Source organism: Rhyacophila brunnea, unplaced genomic scaffold (genome assembly GCF_057557595.1).
Source record: "Rhyacophila brunnea isolate RB1 unplaced genomic scaffold, BYU_Rbru_1.0 scaffold_3, whole genome shotgun sequence".
Taxonomy (NCBI): domain Eukaryota; kingdom Metazoa; phylum Arthropoda; class Insecta; order Trichoptera; family Rhyacophilidae; genus Rhyacophila; species Rhyacophila brunnea.
Window position 1 is genome coordinate 17,458,334 of NW_028232965.1, and position 26,907 is coordinate 17,485,240.

The following is a 26,907-nucleotide window of genomic DNA, read 5'->3' on the forward strand; positions in this document are numbered from 1 at the left end:
TTGGTAAATAATTAGTATTCTATGATTTAACTTGCTGTAACTCTGCTTTATAATTTTTTTAAAAGTAAAGTTACTTCTCTACTTTATAAATCACTGTGGAACCGTTGGTCGGTTAGAAATTTGTACTAACAGATACAAAAGTGGGCGGTAGGTATAAAAAGATTGACTACCCCTGTTTTAGTACCATCAAGTAGGCAACCTTCCCATTTACTCTCCTAAATAAATTCACAGAATCGAACTCGAAACCTTTTCTTTTAATTTTGTCGTGCCTGTCAAAATTATTCCGTCAGTAATTATGATCGTCAAACATAATCTATCGATTTTCTAACGTACAGGTCAAAAGTGGATTTTTTTCAAATAAAATAAATCCAAAAAAAATATCGTCCTCTTAAATACAGATGGACCCATGTCGTAATACAACAAGAATCACAAGAATCAAAGGAACTTAAAGGAAATGACATAAACCGAGATAGACCTTACTCAGTTACGATACATTTTAAAGCCTCACTACATTTTATATAAAAAGCTCATTCAAGTAAAGCACCATTCGTACTCCAAAATAATAAGAACAGCCTAGAATTTAGTTAAGGCTTAATCTTATCACACCTTTTCTACAATAATCCATTTCTCACAATAAATCAATGCTTTGGAACAGAGCACACACAGTAATAATTTAAAAATATATTTAGGGCTTCATTATCAAAGTATTTGTCATTAATAAATGAATGTCGTCTTTATTTATTTTATAGTTCATTCTAAATTACATATTTTTCGAAATATGACAATAATTAAATTGAACAATTTGAATTGAATTGAATTGAATCTCTGAACGAGATTGTCTATCAATAAAAAAAGGCTATTCCACTAAGTATTCAGTTTATCAAAGTTTGAAACTTTCGAATACCTAGGCAATTTCTTTCGCCGATTCATTTATTCTTTGGAAATGACGTCTCCAAATTAGGATTACTTAATTATAATTATTTTATGCATTATATTATTATCAGTCATATTTTTGAAACATTAATTTTATTACGGACAATTAGTGCATTTTATTATTATTATATATTATAATATATTATCATTTTTTTGATATGCCAAATAATTAGTTGAATCATAAAGGTCATGCAATTTTGAAGGATAGAATGTCATTATATACAAGCACATCATGCTATTACTAAGGCATTGACACTATATTTTATCTCTTGCATTATCTATTAGAAAGAAAATGATAGAATAAAAACAGCACTTCTTTAATTCGACGCGTACAATCCATTTCTATGACACATCATTTCCTCGTCCAAAGACTGTTAGTAGGTACCTACATAGCTAGTGCTTATAGATTCGCATTGAAATATATGAAATATTCATTCAATGATCGACTGATTCACATAATTTATTTTATATTATTTATGTTCCGGTGAGATTTTATTCGCAAATTGATTAAATTTTATAATACTCTGCACGTATACCTACAATATAATATTTTTTCGACAAACTTTATTCATTGTTTTGTGCATTATTTACGTTAATTACATAATAAATATTATATTTTTAATATCCCTTTAACTGAGCATAACAAACAAAAGTTCTAGTTGTCATTTTTAACTGTTATTTAAATAAAAAGGAAATTGTACTATTATTTGGGTAGCACCAAAAAAATTGGACGGTGCCTACTTATTTAATACCTCTATGGTGCCTACAGATAGAGCACAAAAATGTTAGCCTGAAGCACTTTTGTGAGTACACATGCCAATATAATGAAATTAGGTACCGCCGCAAATAGGCCGCACTTGGATATAAAAGAGTCCCGCTGAGTATTTTCTTATCAATACTTCAGCATGTAACCAAATTACGATAAGAGTATTTTTATTATGAAAAGTTCCCTTAAACTTTATTAGGATTGAGGGTAAATAAGATTCATGCAAACGGAAGGATTTTATTTTTAATTGCAATACAAAATACATATACATTGATAAAATTAAACCCAAATCAAATAGGTAAATCTTGGGACAAAAAATATGGTCCTGTTTTTACATATTGTTCATATATAAAATTATACTTACATTATTATTGTTTATTTAGAACTGTTAAATAATACAAAACATGTAGGTATGTTGAAAAATAATTACATATCTAGTTAATTATAAAACAACAAAAAAATAGTTTATTATAGTAATAACATGTGGGTGTATTTGGAAAACATTTTATGAATTAAAGTATATGGGCCTATTTTTCATATATTATTGTCTATATTTAAAATGACTTAGTGTTAATATAAAACTATTAGACACAAAACACAGGTAGGTATATTGAACATTTGATTACATAGTTAATTGCAATATTTATCTATTTCTAATAAACTTATCAGAGAAGCCTTGTATATATTATATGGATATATTCATACAAATAAAAAAAGTGGATTAGTTAAAACCAAAATGTTTTTATTTGAAATAATATGTTTATACAAGTCAGCTGAATATTTTGACATATCATTTCATTAGACTATTTTTTCTGATTTTGGAATTCTTAAAATACATCTAACTTTGAAATTAAATAGAAATCTATAGAAATAACGAATGTCGTTAACTAGCACTTTATTTTTCTCGCTAACAATTTTTACTTTAAACAAATCATATATTTTGGGATCAAAATATTATTTTGAGTACGGACCTGGCGCATGACATTTTGGACAGTAAACAGACATTTTTACGTTTGACATAATTGGTATTGAACCAATCTTGTAGGTACATATATTGTTCCGAAATGCTGTTATTCCTTTGTTATCCTAATATTTAGCCGACTATCGTGTGGAATAATCTTTGTAAACAACAACACTAATTTGTCGATAAACACAAAGAAAAGTGTAATATTAATATTTTAAATACCTACCTGTGAAACAATACGGCGGCATTTCCCCTAGTATTGAATCCAAAAATATTTTAAATCCATTCAAGAATAATTGGTGATATAATATACATCTTCAAATCATTATCATCATCAGTTTAGATCAGGGGGGGGCAAACTGCGGCCCGCGGGCCGCATGTGGCCCGCCGGGTATTTTTTGTGGCCCGCCATCATTGTACTTCTGATTACGAATAACTTTTGTATAATTTTTTTTAAAAAATATTGAAAATAGATTAAAATTTGAAGAATTTGTTGTTTCGTAAATGTATTATCTCAGTACGTCTTCCTTGCGCCTCTTCTCACACTATGTAACAACTATTTTCTACGTTGAAGATCGTGACACATTTAAATACTTTTAACTCCGCGTTTTAAGGAAAAAAAATATATGCCCATGATATGGTAAAAAGTTTGAATGGATTTCAATTAAAACTCAAGTTATTCCTTCGACAAATATCGAATAACGACGTGGACCACTTTCCATCTTTGAAGTTGCTGAATATATCAGAATATAGATTTGAAGAATATGGTAAAATTATTAAAGCTCTGAATGACGATTTTTCACAAAGATTTGGTGACTTCCGAAAAATTGAGACAAGTTCAGCAATAGTACGCGATCCATTTTCAATATATATATTTATAGTGTACCGACAGAGCTACAACTTGACATTTTTGATTTGCAGTATGACACTGATTTAAGAAAATTGCATCGTCGTGAAGAAATCTCCAAACTTTACAATGCCCTTAATTCAGACAAATTCGACCAACTTAAAAATTATGCAAGAAAAATGTTCGTTATTTTTTGATCAACCTACATTTTTGATCATGAACCTCGATAAAAATTCTTTACGATCACATATCTCCGATGCCCATTTACAAGCAGTTTTGAGAATATCAACCACAAAATTAACACCTGAATTTAAAAAAATGTTTATTTTTCGTGATAATAAATAGTGTAGGTATATCTAAAAATGGTATTTTACTTGCGGCCCGCCGCTCATTTTGAATTCTTGAATTTGGCCCTCCATCCAAAAAGTTTGCCCCCCCTGGTTTAGATCAATCCACTTCTAGACAAATGCATCCCCAAATTAATTTTATTTTTCCTAGTCGTATTGTGATATATATCAGAATTAGTGATAGTATATTTTTATTTATATCATCAGCCTGAATTCATCTACTGCTGGATAAAGGCCTCACTAATATATTAGACAAGACTACAAGATTATTAAAATTCAACACCATGTCTTTAAGATTCCAAGCTGTCTGCAAGACCTAACGAGATAGCTGGCTATCGCTAACTGAGTCTGCTAGTTCAAATATTTTTTTTGATAGCATTACATTTAATTGCATTAAATTTTACGAGAATGATTTAAGGTCACGAGCGAGATGCAGGGGTCATCAGGTTTGTCATGAATAGTGATATTTTCTCTTGATTCCATAATGCCAGATTAAATGGGGAATATAAAAGGTTGACTCGCTTAGAGGATGTTAGTACGCTCAGCATAGTCATGAAGCACTTACTGGTCCACTTCTTCTGGTTGGCCCTAGCCTCTTGTGCGGTAGTCCAGCCGCCGCACCTTGAACTCGACACTGGTAAGCAATATCCATAATAACTTATTAATGTGTATTGTTTTTGATGTAGCCATTAGGGTTTGCAATCCCGAGATTTTGTGATCGGCTTTCATATGATTTACATTTCTGAAATAAAATATTTTTGTGAATAAGAATATTCTCAAATTAAATAATTAGTTTCAAAATATAAATTTGATTTTTAAAAAAATACGTCACCGGATTCGGGATAATTTCATTTATCTATTTAATCACCTGTGTCCTACTTAATTACGACAAAATTCACTAGTAGTCATGCAAATGACTCACTTTATATTTTTTTTAAATATTGGCGACTGACTTTTGTGGTTTAAATCAATGTACCAATAATCGGTACTTTCCTTCATTACTAGCGAGAGTCAAGAATCTCTCAAAACTTTAGTCTTAACGTACTTGCACTTGATCATAATTAAATAAAGTATTTTTTATTCAATGAATAATAAAATTCATAAGATTTGAGGATTTAACATTCTTTATTCAAAATAAATAGTTTAAAAATACCGCAATAAAACATGCTCATTGTCTATTAAAATAATGAATGTTGTCAAATATGAAAGATATAACGTCATACATTTATATGAGAGCGTAGATATTGATACAGGCGTAGGATGATACTAATGCATTCGTAGCAATCTCTCGTAACAATCGTCGGGTTGGATCAGGCAATAATAAAAATGAGTATATTTCCCTCACGACTCGATGAAGGGATTTAATATGACATTTCTCGATCGAACCTGACGATCGGTACGAGTCGAGTCTGCTATAATTGTCATTTTTATATTTGGATTCATTATTCATTCACAGCAGTGATTAGACCGGCAATATCTAAGTGATAGTTCGCTGGTGCCTGGTATTACAGGTACAAACCGGAGTAATTCTATAGTGGCACCGTAAAGGTGATTCGTAATAATTGTATTAGTATTTTTTACTAGCATTGAAAACGGCATTCATAACAAGTAGACAACTGCGAATCGTCCACGGTGGAACTGTAGAGCAATTCCATTATATCCATCCCTGAAACTAAGTCATTTTTTACGTTGCTATCAAACCGGTGAAATCATCAGGAATATAATAATAATTAAAATTAAATAGAATAATATGTGTTTAATATTTAATTAACACAATTTGGTTTCCCGTTACCACCAAATTCAAAATATTATTTAATAGTTATAACACAAATCTCTCTCTCTTTTTACAGCTACAAGGGATTTTTACCTAAAGCAAAGGGCAATTTTCCAATTGTTCTACCATGTCTACCAACCAAATGTTCATGAGGACCAAGTGCTGCTTGGAAAAGAGTACAGCATCGAATCAAACCTCGACAAATATACTGTAAGATTTACTTGAAATATTTTTAATCACGACTAAATATGAATAATACTCAGAATGTAACATTATTACGGAAATATATTACTACGGAACAGCATCAGTAACATTTATTATGGCTTGGCTTTGTAGCGGGGTTTGCAATCCCGAGATCCCTCTCGATTTATTAATCGCGGGATTAGTTTGTGAGAAATAAATTATTTACGTACCTATCTAAACAGGCTGACAGTTTCTAAAATTTACTTTACATTAAAACGTTAAAATCTACGGAAACTACGATTTAACTTATTATAATTAAATATTTATAGCAGAAACATTAAAATTGTCATATTTTAGGATTTTATGAAACGGTTTTTTTTAATTAGTTTTCTCAATATTTAAAATTTAGCAGACATTACTTTTCAACTTAATCCAGTACAATATTTATACTATTACATATAAGGAAAAAAACGTTTCTAAACGCATGGATTCAACCTACTTAATACCTAAATGTGAAAATGTTGTATTTAATCCAATATCGGAATGAAGAATTTATTATAATTCTGAAATTGAAAATTCTGTCCGGGATTTGAATCCTCGGATGGTAGTTTAATTACTAAAGCTCTCGCCCAGACTTTGTTGTATGTACAAACACTATTCAGTGCAAGATTTTTTTCAAGGAATTTTCTAATATGAATATTTTTGATGCAATTCCAAATTACACAATATACACTGTTATACTGCATATTCTACAAACTATCATCTCGTTTTTCGGTGGAATATTGACTTCAACATACGAATTAATGTTTTATGTTGATTAGTCCGAAGTGTCAACACTGATAAATGTTTCAAATTATGACAATTTTCTTGATTAAATTAATAACACGTGTTGGTGAAGATCGGTTTAGTTTGTTAAGAATATTTCAACTGATTTAAACATGTTTAAACTCACGCTATGTCGTAAACCAACTTATATGATTTACTATTTAACAATAAATTTATGGAATACTAATGCTTATTAGTTAATTTCGGCATGTTTACACGTGTCGGTATTAGTGGGAGTAGTGAGTACTGATGATTAGCACTAAGCCCGTATAAACAAGATTAGGTGTGTTTTGCATTAAACCTATTTTACAACGTTTTTATTAGCTCGTCTTCTTATTTTTCCAGTGGTTGTTTATCCAGTGCAAATTTTGCAATCGATTTTTAACTAACTTCCCGACTAGCTAGACATTTTAAACTTTTAGAATATATCAGAACACGATGCCAATGCATTCTTCTAATACTTTTAGCCACCTTTAAGTAGAATTGAATTCATTTTCAGTTAATTCTGTTTTGAATGAAAAGTTATTTCCGAAGAAATCCGTAATCCAACCCACTATTATTAGTTGCTAAGTGGGTGGTCCTAGCAACTAAATTATTAATATATTATACGTGCGTTACTATGGAAATCAAAATGACATTTCAGTATTCTATATTCGTTTGTTTGTTTGTTTTTTATTTACGTCATATCAAGTACAAGTTTTAGCATAATAATTGAACAGAAAATTTGAAAACGTTGTATATAAAAAGTTCTTTTTATCTTGTAATTATTTATTTTTATATTAAATTATTTATTCATTTGGCAGCTGTTAACGCTTAACAAAAAGTCAAACTATAGTAATATATAATTCACACAAATCAAATCAGTCATTCTCTGTGTGACCGTCTTTTCATTACATTAACACTTTATTTATTCTTCTTTACTTTGTTTAAGAGATTAAAATAATCTACGGTTTAATTGTTTAGCGGCAGTTATTTTGATTTCTCTGGATTACCAATTTGTTGACCGCTATCAAATCTATCAAACTATCGTATCTGCTAAAGTTAATCTTAACATACCAAACATTCAGTAAAGTATAACTGTGTTTGATAATGATGCCACGTTGAGAACTATAAATCATATTAAATGGTTTAGCAGATTATGTTCTACCAGATTGTTTATTTATACAAGACTTTACTTTTCCAAAATTAATAAACGGAGTTTTTGCAGGATTTGAAAGCTGTAAAGCTTTTCCTCAACTTGCACAAGGATAACCTTCTCCACAAAGGAAAAGTGTTCTCGATCATGAACCTCATACAGAGGGATCAGGCCGTGTCACTTTACTACTTGATGTACTATGCTAAGGATTACGATACCTTCTACAAGACTGCTTGTTGGGCACGTGAATACGTCAACGAACAGATGTTCACGTACACATTGTCTGTTGCCCTCTTGCATCGTCTAGATTGCAAGGGTCTCCTCATTCCCCACGCCTATGAAACCTCTCCATCCTATTTCTTCAACTCCGAAGTCCTTCAACTGGCATACAATGTCAAGATGCAAGGCCACGGAGATAATCTGTTAGACAACGTCTACGAAGGGGAAGATCACAGTATCTTAATCAACAGCAACTACTCAGGCTTATATTCCTATTACAACAAGGAACAGATGCTATCATACTTCACTGAAGACGTTGGTCTTAATATGTACTATTATTATTATCATCTGACTTATCCATTCTGGATGAGCAGTGAAATGCTTGGAGAAACATACACCAGACGCGGAGAACACTTCTATTACCTTCATCAGCAACTCTTGGCTCGTTATTACTTGGAAAGACTGTCCATGAATTTGGGAGATATACCAACATTAGATTGGAATTTGCCAATCACCACCGGATACTACCCATCCTTGAAGTATCCTAATGGATTGGAATACCCTGTCAGACCTAATGATTATCACGTGGTTGACAATGATTATCATAACCACAACTATCTGCACCACTCTTATGAAGATTATGAACTACGCATTCGTGAAGCCATCGATCAAGGTTATATTCTTGCTGTAAGTATACTATTTGTTTATATTTTTAGTTTTACCGTATGATCTGATGCATAGAATGTCGAAGTTATATAAAACTAACTAACGACAAAACCTATACATAATTGAATAAATATTTTTTACTTGGAATACAATGGCAATCATGGAAATTAAAATTATAAATTAATTATAATTCATATTACCTTTTAATTAATGGTTGTATTCTTTGATATTGTTTTGATTGTAAATGCACGCACCGCGTTTAAAACATTCCAAAACCTGTTATATTTTCATTATAGAAATAGCAACACGCTCATCGTGTACACTTATCGAGCTTTTATATTGTTACCATACCGAATCTTGATTCGATACTATTAAAATGGATTTCAAGTTATTCACATTTTTTATTTTATTAAATAATTGATGATGTATAAATGAAATTTAAAATAAATACATTACGAATATTAAATTATTAAAAAAATCAACCGCAGAGATAAATCAATTGACTATCCTTTGAAGATAGACATGACTATAAAATAATATAAAGCAATTATAATATAATAAACGCGCATTATATAAAGTTTTCTTTAAATTGCAAGTTTATCTTTGACTCAACACTAGTAAAATTATTTATTCAAAACTTTGAATGTATCACGATATCAAAAACTTAATTATACAAAAATAATGTAAAAGAAATAAAAAAACATCAATTAATTTCTAAGCAAGAGTATTTTGAAAACTGCGATTTATTTAAAAACCGATTATCTCAGCTGCAATCAAACTGACTTATGCACTTTTACCCCGAAACTAAGGAATTATAATTAAACTGGCACAAATTGAAAGCTTCATGTTAATCGGCTAGCTGCATATAATAGGCAAGAATTTGCCTTAATACTAGTGTATATCACACAATTGTGAACACAACCTGAATAATTTGAAACTGGTTTTATGAACCAAACAGTATTTTTAATTATTTGTAATTGTTATTATATTGATCCATAATGTGTTATTTAATTACTGGTGGCATAATAAAGTACTTTTACTTTTACATTTACAGAAAGATGGATCTCATCTCAACCTTAGTCTTTACGAGGATATCGAATACCTCGCACACCTTCTCGACTCCAGCAGCGATCTTCTGCACCCTCTCTACTACAAGAATCCACAATATCTTGCCAGAATGTTGTTGGGAGCCTCTCCTAAGCCACTCGCCTGGTATGTTTAATAGCATCAAAATATCACTATAAATTTAACGAAACCACAGTTACCTTTTCTAATGACGGAACCTAATTTATTAATATATTATCAATAATACCAGCGTACTGTCGCTATTTTGGTAAAAAGTACATAATTTGACTCTTTGGGAGAAAATACGATGACTGAGTAACCGGTATTCCTATCCGGTATCCTTTAACATTAAAAATATTGAGCAATTAAATGTAATATGCTGTTTTTTGTTCACGATGTTTAATATTATAATATATTTAAATTTAAGTGAATATTTCTGGATCGTCAAAAGTACATGCGATTCTATATACGATCCCATAATGGATCCAAATTTAAATTCGTATATTTTTTGTTTATTTTTCTAACGTTTTCACTTAGTATTGAGATGTTGTATGGTAGAGTTCTAATTATATAGTCAATGGTATGAAAATCAAATTTTGTGGCTACAGGTAACGTGTCTCAGCAATGAAAACAACAGGTAGCATTATCAAATTTTAAAATAATGCAATATAGACCAATCTTTTATTTACAGGTATTTGTTGAGGCCATCAGCATTGGAAAATTACCAGACAAGCCTGCGTGACCCCATGTTCTATCAACTTTTCAAGAACTACGTTGGCTACTTCGAACAATACCAAGGTAGATTCCTGCCATACACCTTGGAAGAACTCAGCTGTCCAGGTCTCAAGATCGAAAATGTAGAAGTAGATAAATTGTTAACCTACTTCGACAACTACGACAGTGACATCACAAATGGATTGTATCTCACCAAAAAAGAAGGTAACGACAATGAAACTATACCAACCAATGTCAAATGGTCTTATCTCACGCATAATTTTATCTCAATGCTATACTGCCAATTGTTACCAGTAAAAAAGCTTACGGCGAATCCTGCAACATTCACATACTTACACTAATTATTAATGTATGCTAATTTTTCATCAATATTGTCAGATTTTAAGTTCTAACGCATTAACACAATAGTTTGAGCTAACGGCATATAAACCGTCTTGCAATCCTCTATATCAGGGGTAGTCAACCTTTTTATACCTACCGCCCACTATTGTATCTCTGTTAGTAGTCGCCCACCTGATTCCACAAGATATGAGGTAGGGAAAGGTTTCAATAAACTGAATATCATATTCCACATATTTGGATATAAGATAGGCATTTTTTTTTATTTTGCCATTTGTTTTCATATCCACCACTATCGAATTTGTATTTACTTTCTTCATCATATCTATTTTTTAACATTTCTTCTTGGCAACTTGTATCAGCCTCTTCAATATTTTCGGTAAAATGATTTTTCAGCCAGTCATACACTTTCAATTTCAAAATATCTTCAAATCGTTTTTCCATGTCCAATTTAAGTTCGTTGAGGTGGCTACTGAATCTGTCAATATGCTCTGGAATTAGATACATCATCTTTTATAGATGACAATTCAGAAAAGTGATGAAATTCTCTCTTTAATAGATTATAACGAAGTTTTTAATAAAGTTAATAATGTTTTTAGAACCACTACCGCCCACCATGAAAGCTGGAACGCCCACTAGTGGGCGGTAGGCACCGGTTGACTACCCCTGCTCTATGTTATATATTCAATGTAGTTTAATTTCAGGATACCAAAAATTTCTAAAATCCTAAAAAATATCAGTTTACATAAGGATATCCGACCGTCCTAAATCTTGATATACACAAAATCTAAGAAAAATACTATTCATCTCATTACTTTCATAAGATTGCGAAATAGTAAATAATAATATGTAGGTACCTATAACTGTAAATTTTTATACAAACTAAACCATCATTCAAAATAGTGAACATTTGAAAAATTTACTATATTAAATTCGTTTTACGTATTATGCACAATTATTTTAGCAATATCTTATTCCAGGATTATAATTAGCAATGGTGGTCATTATATTGGGCGTAAATACATAGTCTACACTAGTGCTTTTCAAACTTTTTCATACCACGGCCCCCAAAATCAGAAAAAAAATCCAAGGCTCCTATTCTCAAAAATTTTAGTCTTTAGTGACCAACAGTACTTTATTTACCATTGATTATAATTAAAGGTACATTTTTATTAAAAAATCAAAAACAATTTAATAAGAAGGGTGTGATTGCATATATCTACTAATACATCAAAATCCGGTACAATGTTTGAGATGCTAATTTGCAGGGTTTGCTCCAAAGTCTCCGTTGAAAAATACGACATATGTTTATTATTTTATTACCAGTAATGATAAAAATGCTGTTTCGCATAGGTATGTTGTTGCAAAAGGAATTGTGATTAACAATGCTGCTTTTGCGATTGACGGATATTCTTGCTGTCGCCTTATCCAAAATTCTGCAAGACTTCTTTCATTAAATTCGACTTCAAGGGAATTATCTGATCTAATATCCATCAATTCTTTTTGAAATTCCCACGTTACATAATCATATTTTAAGGATTGAGAAAATGGTGTTCTTATCCAATTGTACTTTGGTCTTAATTTAAGTTTGGGAAATATTATCGTCCAGTAACCACGTTTTTTATGATTTTTTTTTCAAATACTGAAATATTTTGCGGCTCTCTGGTAAGAGCTCCAGGGCTACCTAGAGGGCCGCGTCCCCCAGTTTGAGAACTAGTGGTCTACACTGCCTCTTTCCTGCCATATATCTGATATGGCTTGCCTACATCTATTCATTAATCTTTATTTTCAGCTACCTTGAAAACCGATGAATTGATCGTCAAGACTCGTCAATCCAGACTGAACCACAAGCCATTCGCTGTCACAACAAATTTGAATGTTGAGAAGGAGGGCAAATACGTCTTCAGGATTTTCTTGGGACCCAAGATAAGCGGAAAAGACCTATATAAGAGCCTGAATGAAAATAGGCTCCATTACGTCGAGCTGGATAAATTTGTATATGAATGTAAGTATCTAACTCCAAAAATAATACGTACCATTCATGTAGAAAAAATACTTAAATAATTTATTTATTCCTACACCATAACTATAAAATTAATGATAGATACTGATCAAATACTTTTTAAGTGGCGAGGAAAATAATTTTACAAAACATAATTTATTTAAAAGTTTCACCTTAAATTCGTGAAAACTAGATTTTTTTATACATTTCATTGTAAGTATGTCGTATAATAAGGATACAAGTATACTCATCCATAAAAAAAACTATTCATTTGATTAGCAATAATACTTCAAATGGTTTTTCCGTGTATATAATTAATGTATATATATATATATATATATTGATTAATTGAACTGGCGTTTTCTCATGTTAAAATTAATCAAAAATGATCATGGGATTTATTGAAATCTTAGTTTAGGAAATAAATATGTGGGCTTTATTGGAAAGTAAGATCTCGATGATTTGAACATATCTATAGACCAGCATATTCATATAATATGGTCCGCTACTGTGTGATCGGAAGTAGGTATTTAATTTTTGAACCTTGTGTGATTTTCAATTTTTCACTGTTACTACTATTATATTATAACATTTTTGTAAACATGGAAGCGAAGTAATTTATGTTACTGTTGAACAAATAGTTAAACACAATGGAGTTTGTACTATAATATATATATATATAATATATATGTAATATATATATCATTATTATTATGCGTAACTTTTTTATATTTTTTAACTTCCAGTGAAGAGCGGCAAGAATACAGTCCAACGCCTATCCGATGACTTTGCATTGTACCTCAAGGACAGCTTCACATCAAGAGACTTGTACAAGCTTATTGACACCAGCCTTAACGAGAACAAGGATATCACATTGAAGCTCCCCGAATACTGGCATGGACTCCCACAAAGGCTGCTGCTGCCCCGAGGCTGGAAGGGAGGCATGCCTGCTCAAATTTTCGTGATTGTGTCACCATACCACCTTACCAAGAAGACCCTGCCTAGCTACCTTCTCCCAAGTGCTCTTAACCTCGATGACTTGCCATACGGCTACCCCTTCAATCGCCTCATCGACCCAAGCTCCTTCCTCGCAAGCAATCTTCACTTCGAGGATGTGCTCATTTACCATAAGTAGAGATTTTATGACGTCTGCAAATGTAATTCAACGAGAAAAATAGAACCTGCATATTAAAAAAACGTTGATGTTTCATACACTGCTATTATAAACCAATATACTTATATTGTACATTGTATGTTGTAAATACTTACTGTAAAAAAATATATTTCAATATCAACAAATTTGTGTTTTACTGCCATGTTATATTATGTTTTCTTGTTGTTCATTTTAGTTCATTACTATTGAGGAGTATAACCCAGTTACATGTCCTCATTATTTATTTCTTCAGCGATGCCTGCATTGCCATCCGCACAATTGAGCCCGCAGTGTCCATCGCCTGGTATCTAGTAGAGCTTGTGATTTCTTGACTTTTTTCATTGATCGAGATTCATATTTTTTTTCTCAAGAATTCAAAAATATTTTTTTGATTTTTCATCATTATTGCAAAATTACCCCTTCTTGTCCACCTTTATTTTTTAGATGTTCTGGGCAATCTTTTTTTTTACCGTAAAATTTAACAAATTCCGGTTACAATGAAAGTTGAGACGTCAGTCCAATAATACTGTCGAGACTTTTTTAAGCTCTTCTAACCTAGTGATAATTTCTTAAGAATCTCATCGAAGATTTCTCTAGATTCGAGATTGGCCATTTCTGATTGTTTCTTGAAAATATTCGAGACGAGATTTTCTTTTCGAGAGAAACTTTTTCTTTTCATTTTTTTCGGCCTGCCAAAATTATTCTGTCAGAAATCAGGATTGGCAAAAATAATGAACGGTTTTCTAATATAGGTCAAAACTGTTTTTTTTTAGAACATACATCTAAAGAAAACATCATCTTAAATAAAGACCGGACTGTCACTGCATCCATGGCCCATGTCGCAACGGTATAACAATCACAAGAATCACATATATTAGAAAAGGAAAAAAAACAAGAGGCAAACAAGCTGACCGTTGCGCTGCTTTTACGTATTTTGTTTAAACCTGTCATTATAGCGCATGTACACGTGCATGGATTTACTTTCACCAATAGTGTGTATTTTAAACTATCGCGATATGACTGTTTACACCTAAAAGTTCTGACTGTCTCGTCAATCTCATTCTTCAAGAGTACGTGAGACGCGGTGTTATCATTAGATGGTACTATTTTACAGGTCGTGAAAATCGATTAACCTCAAAATGAGTCTCTGCGTGGTGTAGTTCGTTTTTTACCGGCAGGTTCACCACTATCGTTCTACTGAGCAGGCGCAGATATCTCACAGTCCATTTGACTAGCTAAAATTCAGAAGCATCTGAGCATTTTTGATCCATGCATGCAATCTTTTTTTGTTATGACCCGCGATAATACGTACTGTCAGCAGTAAATCAATGCACGTGTAAACGGGGTATTAATCATTTACGATACATTTTATAGCCCCGGTAAATTTTATATAAAAAAAAAATCAATCAAGGAATTCACTACCTTCACATCTTACATTTGAATTATCTTTTAAATATAACTAATGATCGACATACTATCGTACAAACCTAGAATGGGATGGGGAGCCACTGTCGAAAACTACCCAATCAAGACTCGTAACTGGACCAAATCTGACATTAGAATGAAATTTTCAAAATGGCGTCCTATGGTAGTTCGTAGTTCCAGTTTTGGTAATTCTACAGATAAGTTTGTAGGTCTGTAAATATTATACCATTGCATCGAATTAGACATATTTATTTGCTCATTATAATTTCAGCGTCAACTAGACATAATGTACAATAATTGTTGATTTTCTTATGAATTCAGATATGTTTTTGATCTCTGAGTCGGTTTTTTTTAATATGAGGTGTGTTTTTTTATTATTATTTTAATATACATTATGTAGCATCATCATTATTGGTACTTTAATCCTTGGCGGGGCTTGGCCTTCTTCAAAAACTTCCTCCATCGTGAACGATCCAGCGTCGACACCTTTCAATTACTTTAACAGAGCATTCTTAAATCTCCTGTGGCGCAGTTTAGCCATACCATTTTCGGCCATCCAAGATGCGTAAATAACCAACCCTACTGGCAACTCATTTCGCAATATGTACGTGGCTAATCCAGTGTAGTTTCTACATTTTCATAAGTCACATGATCTTTTCAGATGAGGTTAATAATAACTTGATAAATACAGACAACTACTGTCATTGAATTGTTATTGTTATGATTTGGTATGCATAGTATCCATTATGATCATGTATTATTGTAAGAATTATATTATTTTTTGTATGATTCTATTTTTGTCATGAACACTATAGCAACAATCGTAAGTATTTTAGATGATAGTCATTTGTTTTAGCGCAGTGTCATTTAAATTTTAACAATCCAATTTAGTTTCTTTATTAAAAATCCATAGTTTTTTTTTTAATAATGTATGGTTTGAAAATCGGAAAATTAATATCAAAAAAATACCGCGCGTAGATTGACATAGAGAATAAAATTATACAACACGTGATTTGTCGGGCAAACTATCGAATGGCAGTTCGGAAGATAAAATATTCTCCAATACGGCATGTATATTCGGTATGTAATATTATCAGGGTTTGCAGACCCAGGATATCGCTCGATGCCACGATATCGATATCTGGGCTCAAAAATCCTCCTGCAATCTTCAGACAATTTGCGGTGTATTTTTAATGAAGGTAACGTGTTTGTGTGAATTAAATATACCTATGTTATAAAATAATGTACGATTTTTTTTCGAGATTATTATGATGAGTAATTCTTTTTGTGTAAGTAGTCTATAAAACTTTCACATAATATCTTCTAACTGTGAAAAATATATATTAATATGTTGGTATGTACGTAAGTAGGTAATTGATTTTACTGGATCAAAATTAAAAATATTAATCATAAAATCCCGGAATTGAAAAATTTGTCCGGGATTGCAATCCCTACTTGTAATGTATGTAATTTTGATATGCCAAATTTGAAATGGACATGCTTAATTATTTTAACGTTTTTTCGTGAAGTTGAGAAAATCTTTAATTTTTAATTCATTATCAGTAATTATATATAAAGAGCAATAAATTCTTTTAATGATTTAGCATTTCAAATAACATTTTATCCTTCAAAATTGCATGACCTTTTAAAATTATCTGACTTATATTTAACATATCTAAAAATGATAATATATAATTTAATAATAATAAAATGCATACATTGGTGGAAACGGTTGGTAATAAATTTAATATTTCAAAGATATGACTGATACTAAAATGCATCAAATAATTATGATTACTTTTGGAGACGTGATTTCTAAATGAAAAATGATTCGCTGATTGTCTACTTGTGACTGAGGAGTGTGCAGTACAAAAATATTGGCCAGGCATTCGAAAGTTTGAAGCTTTGGAATACTTATCGCAATAGTTTCTTTATTGATAGGCAACCTCTCATATTACATTATTGCATGATAAAAATCAACATTGTGGGTTAAAAACTATTTATACCTACATTTCATTTTTAAAAAATAAATCATCAAATTTGACAAGGCAAGCTATATCCTTTGCAAGCATACATTATTAAGAAGTCATATATTGTCTTCAACTAAATGTGTCTCAAATTCCGTAAAAAGTATATCGTAAATACTGGCGTAAAACCAACATTAAAATTGATACTTACTTATATTATACTTTATTACGATGTCCAATAGGGTGTGTACAATGCGTCTAAAATTCCAGAATTTCACTAACTATATATTATTATATATGTGTGTGTGTCTTTAAGACAGTGGTAGGTATATTTTACATCTTGGGAATTATTAAATTGGTTCAAATAAATTGGAGGAAAGGAAGGTACAAAAAAGCTTAATCGAAAATAATAATTTATTCATAAAGAAAAACGTTTTATACAATTGCTGGAATCTGTCAGACCCTACATGATTAACAGAAGGCTAGTGGCTATTATTATTATTATAATAATTTTACTGTTAATTTTTGATGGAGCCACTAATTTTATTGGCAATAACAAACATTTAAAAAGTGCTTGTTATTATACTTATTATTAATAAGCAATGGTTGTGGTCTTAAAAGATTATTTTTGATGTTAATGTAAGGGATATACTTAAGTAAAAAAATATGGAATTATTGATTCATATAAAAAAAATTAATTAAGGTAATAAGTCATCATAGTATTTTTTATTATATTAAGAAAACAGAAATTTACAACTAATTTTGACACATCTCTGTTTTTTAATAGGCAATACAAGGTATTTAGTATACCTACATAACTAAGTTTCATACGGTTTTGACTTATCTCCGTTTTCCTTCATGTCAGTGATATTATCTTATCTGTTATCAGATTCAGCAACACAATTGCAGCCATCAGTTTCAAAAGTGCAATAATGCCCGTCAATCATAACGCCAAACTCCGTATATTTTGAAAGATATTTTGGACATATTATTAGGTAATTTAGAAAAATCGTTTCCAAAAACTTTGCTGGAAAACTTATATTAGTTACATACTGAGCCCTGAACGAGACTGAATACTTTTTGTGAAAAATACTTTTATTATTCCATTTACATAATATTCACATCACGAGCCACCTTTGTCACTAACTAAATAAAGCTCTGAACTGGCGGAAAGTCAAAAATGAAAACGTCATTAAAGAGTGAAAAGAAAAACAAATCCAATATTTCCAACCTCTAAACTGTAGGAAAGTAAATTGGTCAAGATAATTGTCATATTTCGAAATATATGTAAATTAGAATGAACTATAAGCAAAGCTGACATTCATTTATTAATAACAAATACTTTATTAATGAAGCCCGAAATGGATTTTTAAATTATTACTGTGTATGCTCTGTTTCAAAGTATCGATGTATTATGAAAAATTGAATATTGTAAAAAAATGTGCGTATTTAATTAAAATATTTATGAATCAATACAATAATTATTATGTCATTCATGATATTCCAATTTATATTGAATTACTCGCTGACAAAATAATTTGGTAAAATAAATTGAACGAATTAATCGTATATTTTTATCAATATTAACTCTCTGAAACATTTAATTTGGCAATGACCATTTTACTTTAACTACATATATACCAAGTAATAATTATTATGTAATACGTGAATAATTGACGGGGGTTATCGCATGTTTTTGGCAACTTTGTGAGATCAGTTGTTAGTAATGTCTTCATTTCATTACTAACAGACAGGTGGTTTCGGAAAATTACTATTTCCGCTCCTGCGCATCTATTCTACACACAAGACTGCTATCGGCCGCTTTCGGCAGCTATCAAGGGTAGTTTTTCATATTTTTTTAACTAACAATTACAATAAGTTAGTTGTAATTGTTACAATAAGTGCTATGTTTTAAAAGAACCTCTCTTGGGTGTGCTAAATTTTAGAGCGAGATATACAGTGTTGACTGTTTAGACGGCTAACTTATTGTAACAATTATAATACGATTATAATTCGATACAAACATAGGAAAAACTACCCTCGATAGCTGCCGATAGCAGTCTTGTGAAATCTTATTGAATAGATGCGCTAGAATGGTGAAACTTATGATCTTTTACAATAAAAATATTTCATAACCATTTTCTCAAACAATTATTGGATCCATACCAGAAATATACACATATACGAGTATATTGAAAGAAAAATGTGAATTTTAGAAACGCGGATTTCATACCCGCAAACCACCGATTAGGAAACGAGTGTGATAGTCTCTAGTCTCTATCTAATTAGTCCAGTGTCTGCCATTTTTTTTAAACTGACAGCACACTGGGGAAAGGAAATTTGTTTCGTGGTATAAATATTACAAATCCGATGAATAATTCGCAACTGGCAGATTTTTTTGTGGACCTTAATATTATTCCAAACAATATATCAAAAGTTTCCATCGATATGACCCAGCTAAAAACATACAGCAGGTCAAAGGGGGTAAAGACAGTTGGTTTTACGGTAAAAATAATTTACATAGGTACGTAATTATTTTCATAAAGTTCATAAGTTCAATAAGGCTGAACTCTTACCAACCACGGCCACGATATTCGACGTCGTACTATGCTACATTTATCGTTGATATTTTTAAATAAAATTTTAAAAAATAAAATATATTATGTCGGTATATGAATTATATTTATTATTTTTTAACACTACAACACGTCATGCAGCCCAATGACAGTAGTGTATTTGGTAATAGAAGAGAAACAATCACAAACACTTAGGTTTCTAGAAAATCACATAAATATATTGTCACTTTACCGAGAATCGAACTAGGGGCCCCCGGATGAAAGGTCAGCGAGTTACACACTGAATTATGAGGGCCGCCTTTACTTGAATAATGTTTTGGGGTATACCATACTTTTGTTCTCTAATAGGGTAGCCGAGGTACTGTAATTTTCTGATTGTGATACTATGAAAGAAGAACTTAGAACTTCTTGGTTCTTTCCCATTCTTTCGAGGACGTATACATTTGTCATATTGTCAGTCCAAGGAATTGTGAGGATACATCTATAAAGCCACATCTCGAAAGCCTCAACTCTCATGGTTGAAATATATACCTTTCAATAATTTTAATTGATATGATTACCTACCAAATAGTAATTGAAAATCATTATCTAATGTTATCTCTCACTGTCGCAGTAAACAATAAAGTAAACGGGTGAAAAAAAAATGCATTAAATATTTATGTGTGATTGAAAAGGCTATCGTAATGCACCTTTTATTCCATCTTTATGATTAACTGTTGTCAACACAAAAATAATAATTATAATAATTATATTCGATAACCAATATGAATTTCAATTAATATGTCAGCGAAATGGTGCAAGTATAAAAAGGTGGCGTTTTTTTGAGATGGCACAGTTGAATACTGCCAAGGTTCCAGGATGAAGTTCCTCGCTCTATTCTTTGTGGTGGGATTCTCCGTGGCGTCGGCTGCATTCTTACAGACCAACACTAACTTCAAGAAAGGTGAACACATAATATAAACAACATTAAATACCTATCTTTCATATTATACCAATAGTTAGAAAGATATTTATTGTGAAATGGTTAAGATTAATGTTACTTTAATAACTAGAAAATGATAACATTTTCGGATGTGTCTTAGTACTGCAACATAAATTATTTTGATTAAAAGCTTTGCCAAGCAGTCATCGCTGAACTCGTTCATTTGTCAAGCAGCTGATGCTGATAGCTGATGGTTCTTCTTCGTTCATAATTTTTCTATTTTTTTTATTAATCGTGTATTGGATAGCACATCAATTTCTTATCCAAATGTCACTTTGTTGATTTAACACTTTCGTTTTGATTTATACATGTACATTTATACATTTAAATGTATATATAATTATACATTTATACATTTAAATGTAAAAAATCTTAACACCACTGCACATTCATGTACCGAAATATGACTATATTCTAAAACATTAGAGCGAGAGGTTTAAAAGAATACTATTTTATGTAATAAAAATACTTTATCCAGTCAACAAATGTTTAAAATAAATATAAAGGATAATAAGGCTTCAAAATTATATAAATATATTATCTACAACGTTTAAGTAGTGTCCAGGATCATGGTTTGAAAATACAATAAAAACTCAATTTTGACCTACGCCGAGCGGGACAGGCCCTTTCATTTATTTGCGTGGCAGATTTTTCAAATTTGGCATTTACCTTTACGTGTACGATTTCCCTCATCATGCCTCTTTTAATACGCCTTCTCCCCGACTCGCTCTCTGCTACATATTTACAATCGTCTTTCTCTCATGCGTTACAGACATACAGATAGATAGATAAGACAAATATATTAAAGGTAATAAATTAGTCGTGCACTTTCAAAATAACTAGGCCCTAAAGTTTATTGCTAACCCATTTATTAAACAATGTAAATCAGTAAAATTAGTCAAATACAATGCCACCTTCTACCATTTATTGTCTAAAATTGTATGTACTCGTAAATTTATCACCTGCTGTTTTCTATTATATTTCTTCCCATCTTAAACTGATAAATAACGCAATATGAGCACTGACGTTTAGATTTGGCATGGTTTTTGAAAAAGTTCTCTTTTCCATAAAACTTACTCTCAATACGTTACCTTGGTAGTGAATGTGTATTATATGGTTTAGGAATTTGAAATTTTGAAGTCTTACTTAATACATGCGTTTGTGTATTAGAACCTATATCAATTGTAATATAACCATATTTCTATCAAAATGTCCCTAAGTTATCTTCACTACCATACAAATTGATAGATATTTAAAACTTAAAGGGTTAGGTATTTAAAACGGTTTTTAAAATTTGTGTAGAATAGCTCTTTTCACCTCTACAAATAGATTTTCATGTATCTTTGGATTTCATTTTTGTTTTGCCGATCCGGTGAATATGCATGACGTGCTACAATAAATTGCTGATGTAAACCATCGTAACCATCCAGTTTTTCTAAAAATGTTTAATATTGAAATATTACTAACGAATGTTTCAAAAAATGTATGTAAAAATTACTCCTCTACTTTTTAAGTATTCCATTAATTATTATTATTGTCTCATGCGACGAGTTTTTGATTTCAAAAAAGTAGTGCATTAATTCATAGCTCGAAAAATACTAGTACATAGTAAAACATTCTTATAATAACATACCTATTATAATTTTGCGTGTATTTTTTCCATTCAGCCGATAAGGAGTTCCTATTGAAACAGAAGAGGGTATTCGATCTCTTAAACCATGTCATCCAACCCAACATCAATGAAGAGCAATTGCATATCGTTAAAGATTTCTCTTTGGAAGGAAACCGCGATAAATTCATGGTGAGTTTGACTTTCTTTTCAGATAATATTTTTGAACATATAAATGTGAATACACTTATTGTTGGGCAGTCTTATTGTTTTTTAATAACAACATTTTATTTTAATTTTAGAACATTGAAGTTTACAAAGACTTCATGAGATTCATGAAACGCGGATTTCTCCCCAAGCACAAAATCTTCACTCTGACTTTTGATAAACACAGAGATGAAGCCATTGCTTTGTTCCATTTGTTCTTCTACGCAAAGGACTTCGAAACCTTCATCAACACCGCTCGTTGGGCTCGCTTCTACATGAACGAAGGTTTGTTCGTGTACTCCTTCACTGTTGCTGTGCTCCACCGTAACGACTGCCAAGGCATCGTATTGCCTCCTCCATATGAAATCTATCCATTCTACTTCGTCAGTTCTGATGTTATTGAAAAAGCCAATTACGTCAAACAACAAGGACATATTATGGACAACAAAATGGCTGAACACAATGGAGTTTACAATATTGGTACTAATAAATATAAGATCTACAACAACTTCAGCGTTGGATACGATTACAATGATATGGAACAGAAACTGTCATATTTCACCAATGATATTGGCCTTAACACTTATTATTACTACTTCCATATTGACTATCCATTCTGGATGGGAGGTCAAGTCCATGGATTGAATAAGGACAGACGTGGTGAGCTCTACTACTATGTTCACCAACAGATATTGGCTCGTTACTATCTTGAGAGATTGTCCAATGGTCTTGGAGAGATCCCAAGATTCTCATGGTACTGGCCAGTTAAGACCGGATTCAACCCTAACATGAAACACCATAACGGATATGCCATGCCAATGAGAACTCAAGACTTTATGATGTTCAATGAATACAATGTTTATCTTATCCAAGAAGTCGACGATTACGAAAGGAGAATTCGCCTTGCTATAGATCGTGGTTTCATCACTCTGGTAATTATTCATACATTACTTAAAATCCATTAAGCAATCCCCAAAAACCTCTTAGAAATATCCTAATTTATATTTTTCTTTCAGTTTGACGGATCTAAACTATCCCTCAAGAGCTACCAAGACATTGAAATGTTAGGTCGCTTTGTCCAAGGAAACAAGGATGTTGGTGATATCAAATTCTTCGATTACTTGTCTGTTATTTCCAAATTCCTTTTGGGAGGTGGAGTCTACACATACGATGAGTGAGTACTTTTAATGATTAAATATTATAAATTATCTAACACAACTCCGAAACTTTCCGTACATATTATATTTATTGATTGACCAATGGATTATTGTGTTTTTGCAGGGTTAACTATGTTCCATCCGCTATCGAGCAGTTCCATACCACCATGCGTGACCCCATGTTCTACCAGTTGTATACTCGCTTCATGAGGAACTTCTTACGTTTCAAGGATATGCTCCCTAGCTACACCAAGTCCGAACTGTACTTCCCTGGAGTCAAGGTTGAGAACGTTGAATTTACCCCCCTTACCACATTCTTCGAAGAATACATGTACGATATTACCAACGGTGTCTACTTGATCAAGGATGAGATCGATAGTCAAAAAGAAAATTTCATGTTCTACGCCAGCCAGATGCGCCTCAACCACAAGCCATTCATGGTCAACTTCAACGTTATGTCAGAGAAGGACATGGATGTTTCCATCAGGATGTTTCTGGGTCCCAAGTACGACAACTTCGGCCACCCAATCAACTTTGATGAAAACAAATATAACTTTGTTGAACTCGACCACTTCATCTACAACTTGAAGACCGGAAAGAACATCATCACTCGTAAGAATATTGATTTCGCCAGAACCGTCTTTGACCGCACCCCATCTCGTTTCTTGTACGATAAGGTTATGAACGGTCTCAGTGGAAACGGAGACTTCAAGCTTGATATGACTGAAGCCCATAACGGATGGCCACTCAGACTCTTGTTGCCCAAGGGTAAGATGGGAGGTATGATATTCCAAGTATTTGTTATGGTGTCACCATACCGTCAATCTAAGGTTCCTTACGGAACTGGATTCCCTCAACAATATTCTGGTGGAGTAGGAAGTGGAGCTCGCTTCTACGAGGATCTGCCTTTCGGTTTCCCTCTGGATCGTCCTATTGATGAGACCTTCTTCTTTGTCCCCAATATGTTCATGACTGACGTCATAATCTACCACACTGATGTATTGTCCAAGAAAAACATGGTTTCAGACTTCATGAACAAAGACTTCATGCAGTCCTACGGCTCTAATGTTAATAAGTACATATGATCAAGTGAACTTATACAACCGTGATTACACATACAAAGGTGTTGATGACCTAAAGCAATTTTAATTCATCCGCCGTTCTCCCTGAAATGACCTTTCTTATTGTTTTATTTTTATGTATGTTATTATTTAATAAATATGTTCTTTGAATACTGAAAACTTATTCATTTTTTTTATAAATCACCAACACCTAGCTTTGAAATCATGTTTGTCACCTAAATTTTAAATATACATACCTATAGATATTCGTTTTTTGATATCTACTAAAGACAGGACATTTTGAACATAAGAAAAAAGTCCAAGGCCTAATAATAGTCAGGCCGTGACACGAGACTGTAAATTAAGATGGTAGTGCCAGTTATTGCTCATCCTTCGAATGTAACTATTTGTAGAAACGATGATTGTTTCATATTGAAATAAATGGTAATACCTACATTAATTGATTTTTCATAGTGATATCATGATTATAAAAATGGATATACTAAAGTAAACATTTTTATATCAATATGGAGCTTCAGGAATACATGAAAGTGAAGCTGAAAATGTTAGATGAGGCTAATAATTAAATTAGATTCGAGTCATTTCATATTTCAGGTTATTTGAATCCAATATCACACCCGTATTCAGAAATGTATTTGTCAAAATTACACAGCCTCACTAAGATATAAAAAACGACATAGGTACATTAATAGCGCTATAAGCGTAAAGTTAGTTTTTTTAATATATTACCAATATATTATGAGTTATATATTATTATTTTTTATTATTTTATTATTCCATGTCCGATCCTAATAGGATCATATGGGCCTCCACAGAGTGGAGGTTTGTATTAACAGATTTTATTTTTACGAGAAATGGATGTCAGCCACTTGCTCAACCTATTAGGTCCATACCACTCATAAACAAATTGAAAAACAATATGTGTACTTGCCAGACCCAGCATTCGAACCTGGGATACCGGCGCTTAAGCCATGCGGCCATCGTGGGTGTACGGTCACCATCACGGTCACGGTCAATATAGCGTATTTTTGTGGGTGCACAAATAACACGCTACTATTATTTCTTAATATTTTTATCGAGAGTGTCTTCCCTTTGGGCCAAGTCATAAGAAATGATTATTGTCAATGGTAATGGAATAAATTAAATCGCAGTGAAATAGTTGGCGGAGTACCTGTCTCTGACGCCGTCATCACACGTCTGGTAAAAATTACATGTTGTTTTATCAATGCGTGTTTGACCCTGCGCAAAAATCCAATAAATGGATGCGAATGGCTATTATTTTGCCAAAAAGTCTGTAGTATAAAGTCCACTCTGGTGATTTTGTTTACTAAACTTTTTTTGAATACAACGTGTCTCTTTAGTGGTAGGTAGGTGTTTTATTTTTATTCGGCACCTATGAGTGCTGGAAAACAAAATTGTAATGCAAGTACCAACACATATCATCATATTATTACCTATATAATAATATTATTGTTAGTCCACAGTTTCAACGTAAATCAACGTTTGACACGAAACAGTAAACTTCAATCGTGATTATATTGCTAATACTTCGATTAAACTGTTTGTTGATTGTAGAAAATGATTATTATTTTATATTGAAAATCTTTATTTATGGCAAACAGGTGACCGCATTGCATTCAAAGATAATCAATGCAACGGCCTGTATTTATAGTCGGCTATGGTTTCTCAATTACTTTTAATCATGGAATGCTTTTAGGTCTGTACATTTAATTGATTTCGCGTAGTCTACAAAAAAAGACGCAGCATGCAAATTTTGTTCTCGAAGAGAATTTTTTTCTTCAAGTTCATGTTTGGCTTCAGAAGAAAATCAGATGATTTAGAAATGAATTTTAATTATTTAGAAATTTTCCCTGCAGACGAGATCCAATATTAGAACTCACCAGACAGGTAAAATATCTCACATTAAAAATGTTTATATTTTTATGTCA

General features: G+C 31.8%; 1 protein-coding gene across 1 annotated transcript; it reads left to right on the plus strand.

Annotated features, from left to right (window-relative positions):
* The first annotated feature begins 4,391 nt into the window (after positions 1 to 4,391).
* LOC147067985 (uncharacterized) lies at positions 4,392 to 25,100 on the plus strand. Its single transcript, XM_085952556.1, has 13 exons — positions 4,392 to 4,494; positions 5,708 to 5,841; positions 7,847 to 8,680; positions 9,714 to 9,871; positions 10,416 to 10,663; positions 12,591 to 12,803; positions 13,547 to 13,931; positions 15,328 to 15,332; positions 20,757 to 20,864; positions 22,571 to 22,704; positions 22,815 to 23,651; positions 23,736 to 23,893; positions 24,001 to 25,100. Exons 1-13 carry the CDS (start codon positions 4,410 to 4,412, stop codon positions 24,959 to 24,961), a joined length of 4,260 nt encoding a protein of 1,419 aa, XP_085808682.1. The 5' UTR covers positions 4,392 to 4,409; the 3' UTR covers positions 24,962 to 25,100.
* The last annotated feature ends 1,807 nt before the right edge of the window (positions 25,101 to 26,907 follow it).

What these genes read in the sequence shown, in the direction of transcription:
- LOC147067985 (XM_085952556.1), top strand. Translation starts at nt 4,410, where the DNA reads ATGAAGCACTTACTGGTCCACTTCTTCTGGTTGGCCCTAGCCTCTTGT. An exon ending in ATCAAGGTTATATTCTTGCT is followed by an intron (nt 8,681 to 9,713) that starts GTAAGTATACTA and finishes TTACATTTACAG; the next exon opens with AAAGATGGATCTCATCTCAA. An exon ending in GGAGTCTACACATACGATGA is followed by an intron (nt 23,894 to 24,000) that starts GTGAGTACTTTT and finishes GTGTTTTTGCAG; the next exon opens with GGTTAACTATGTTCCATCCG.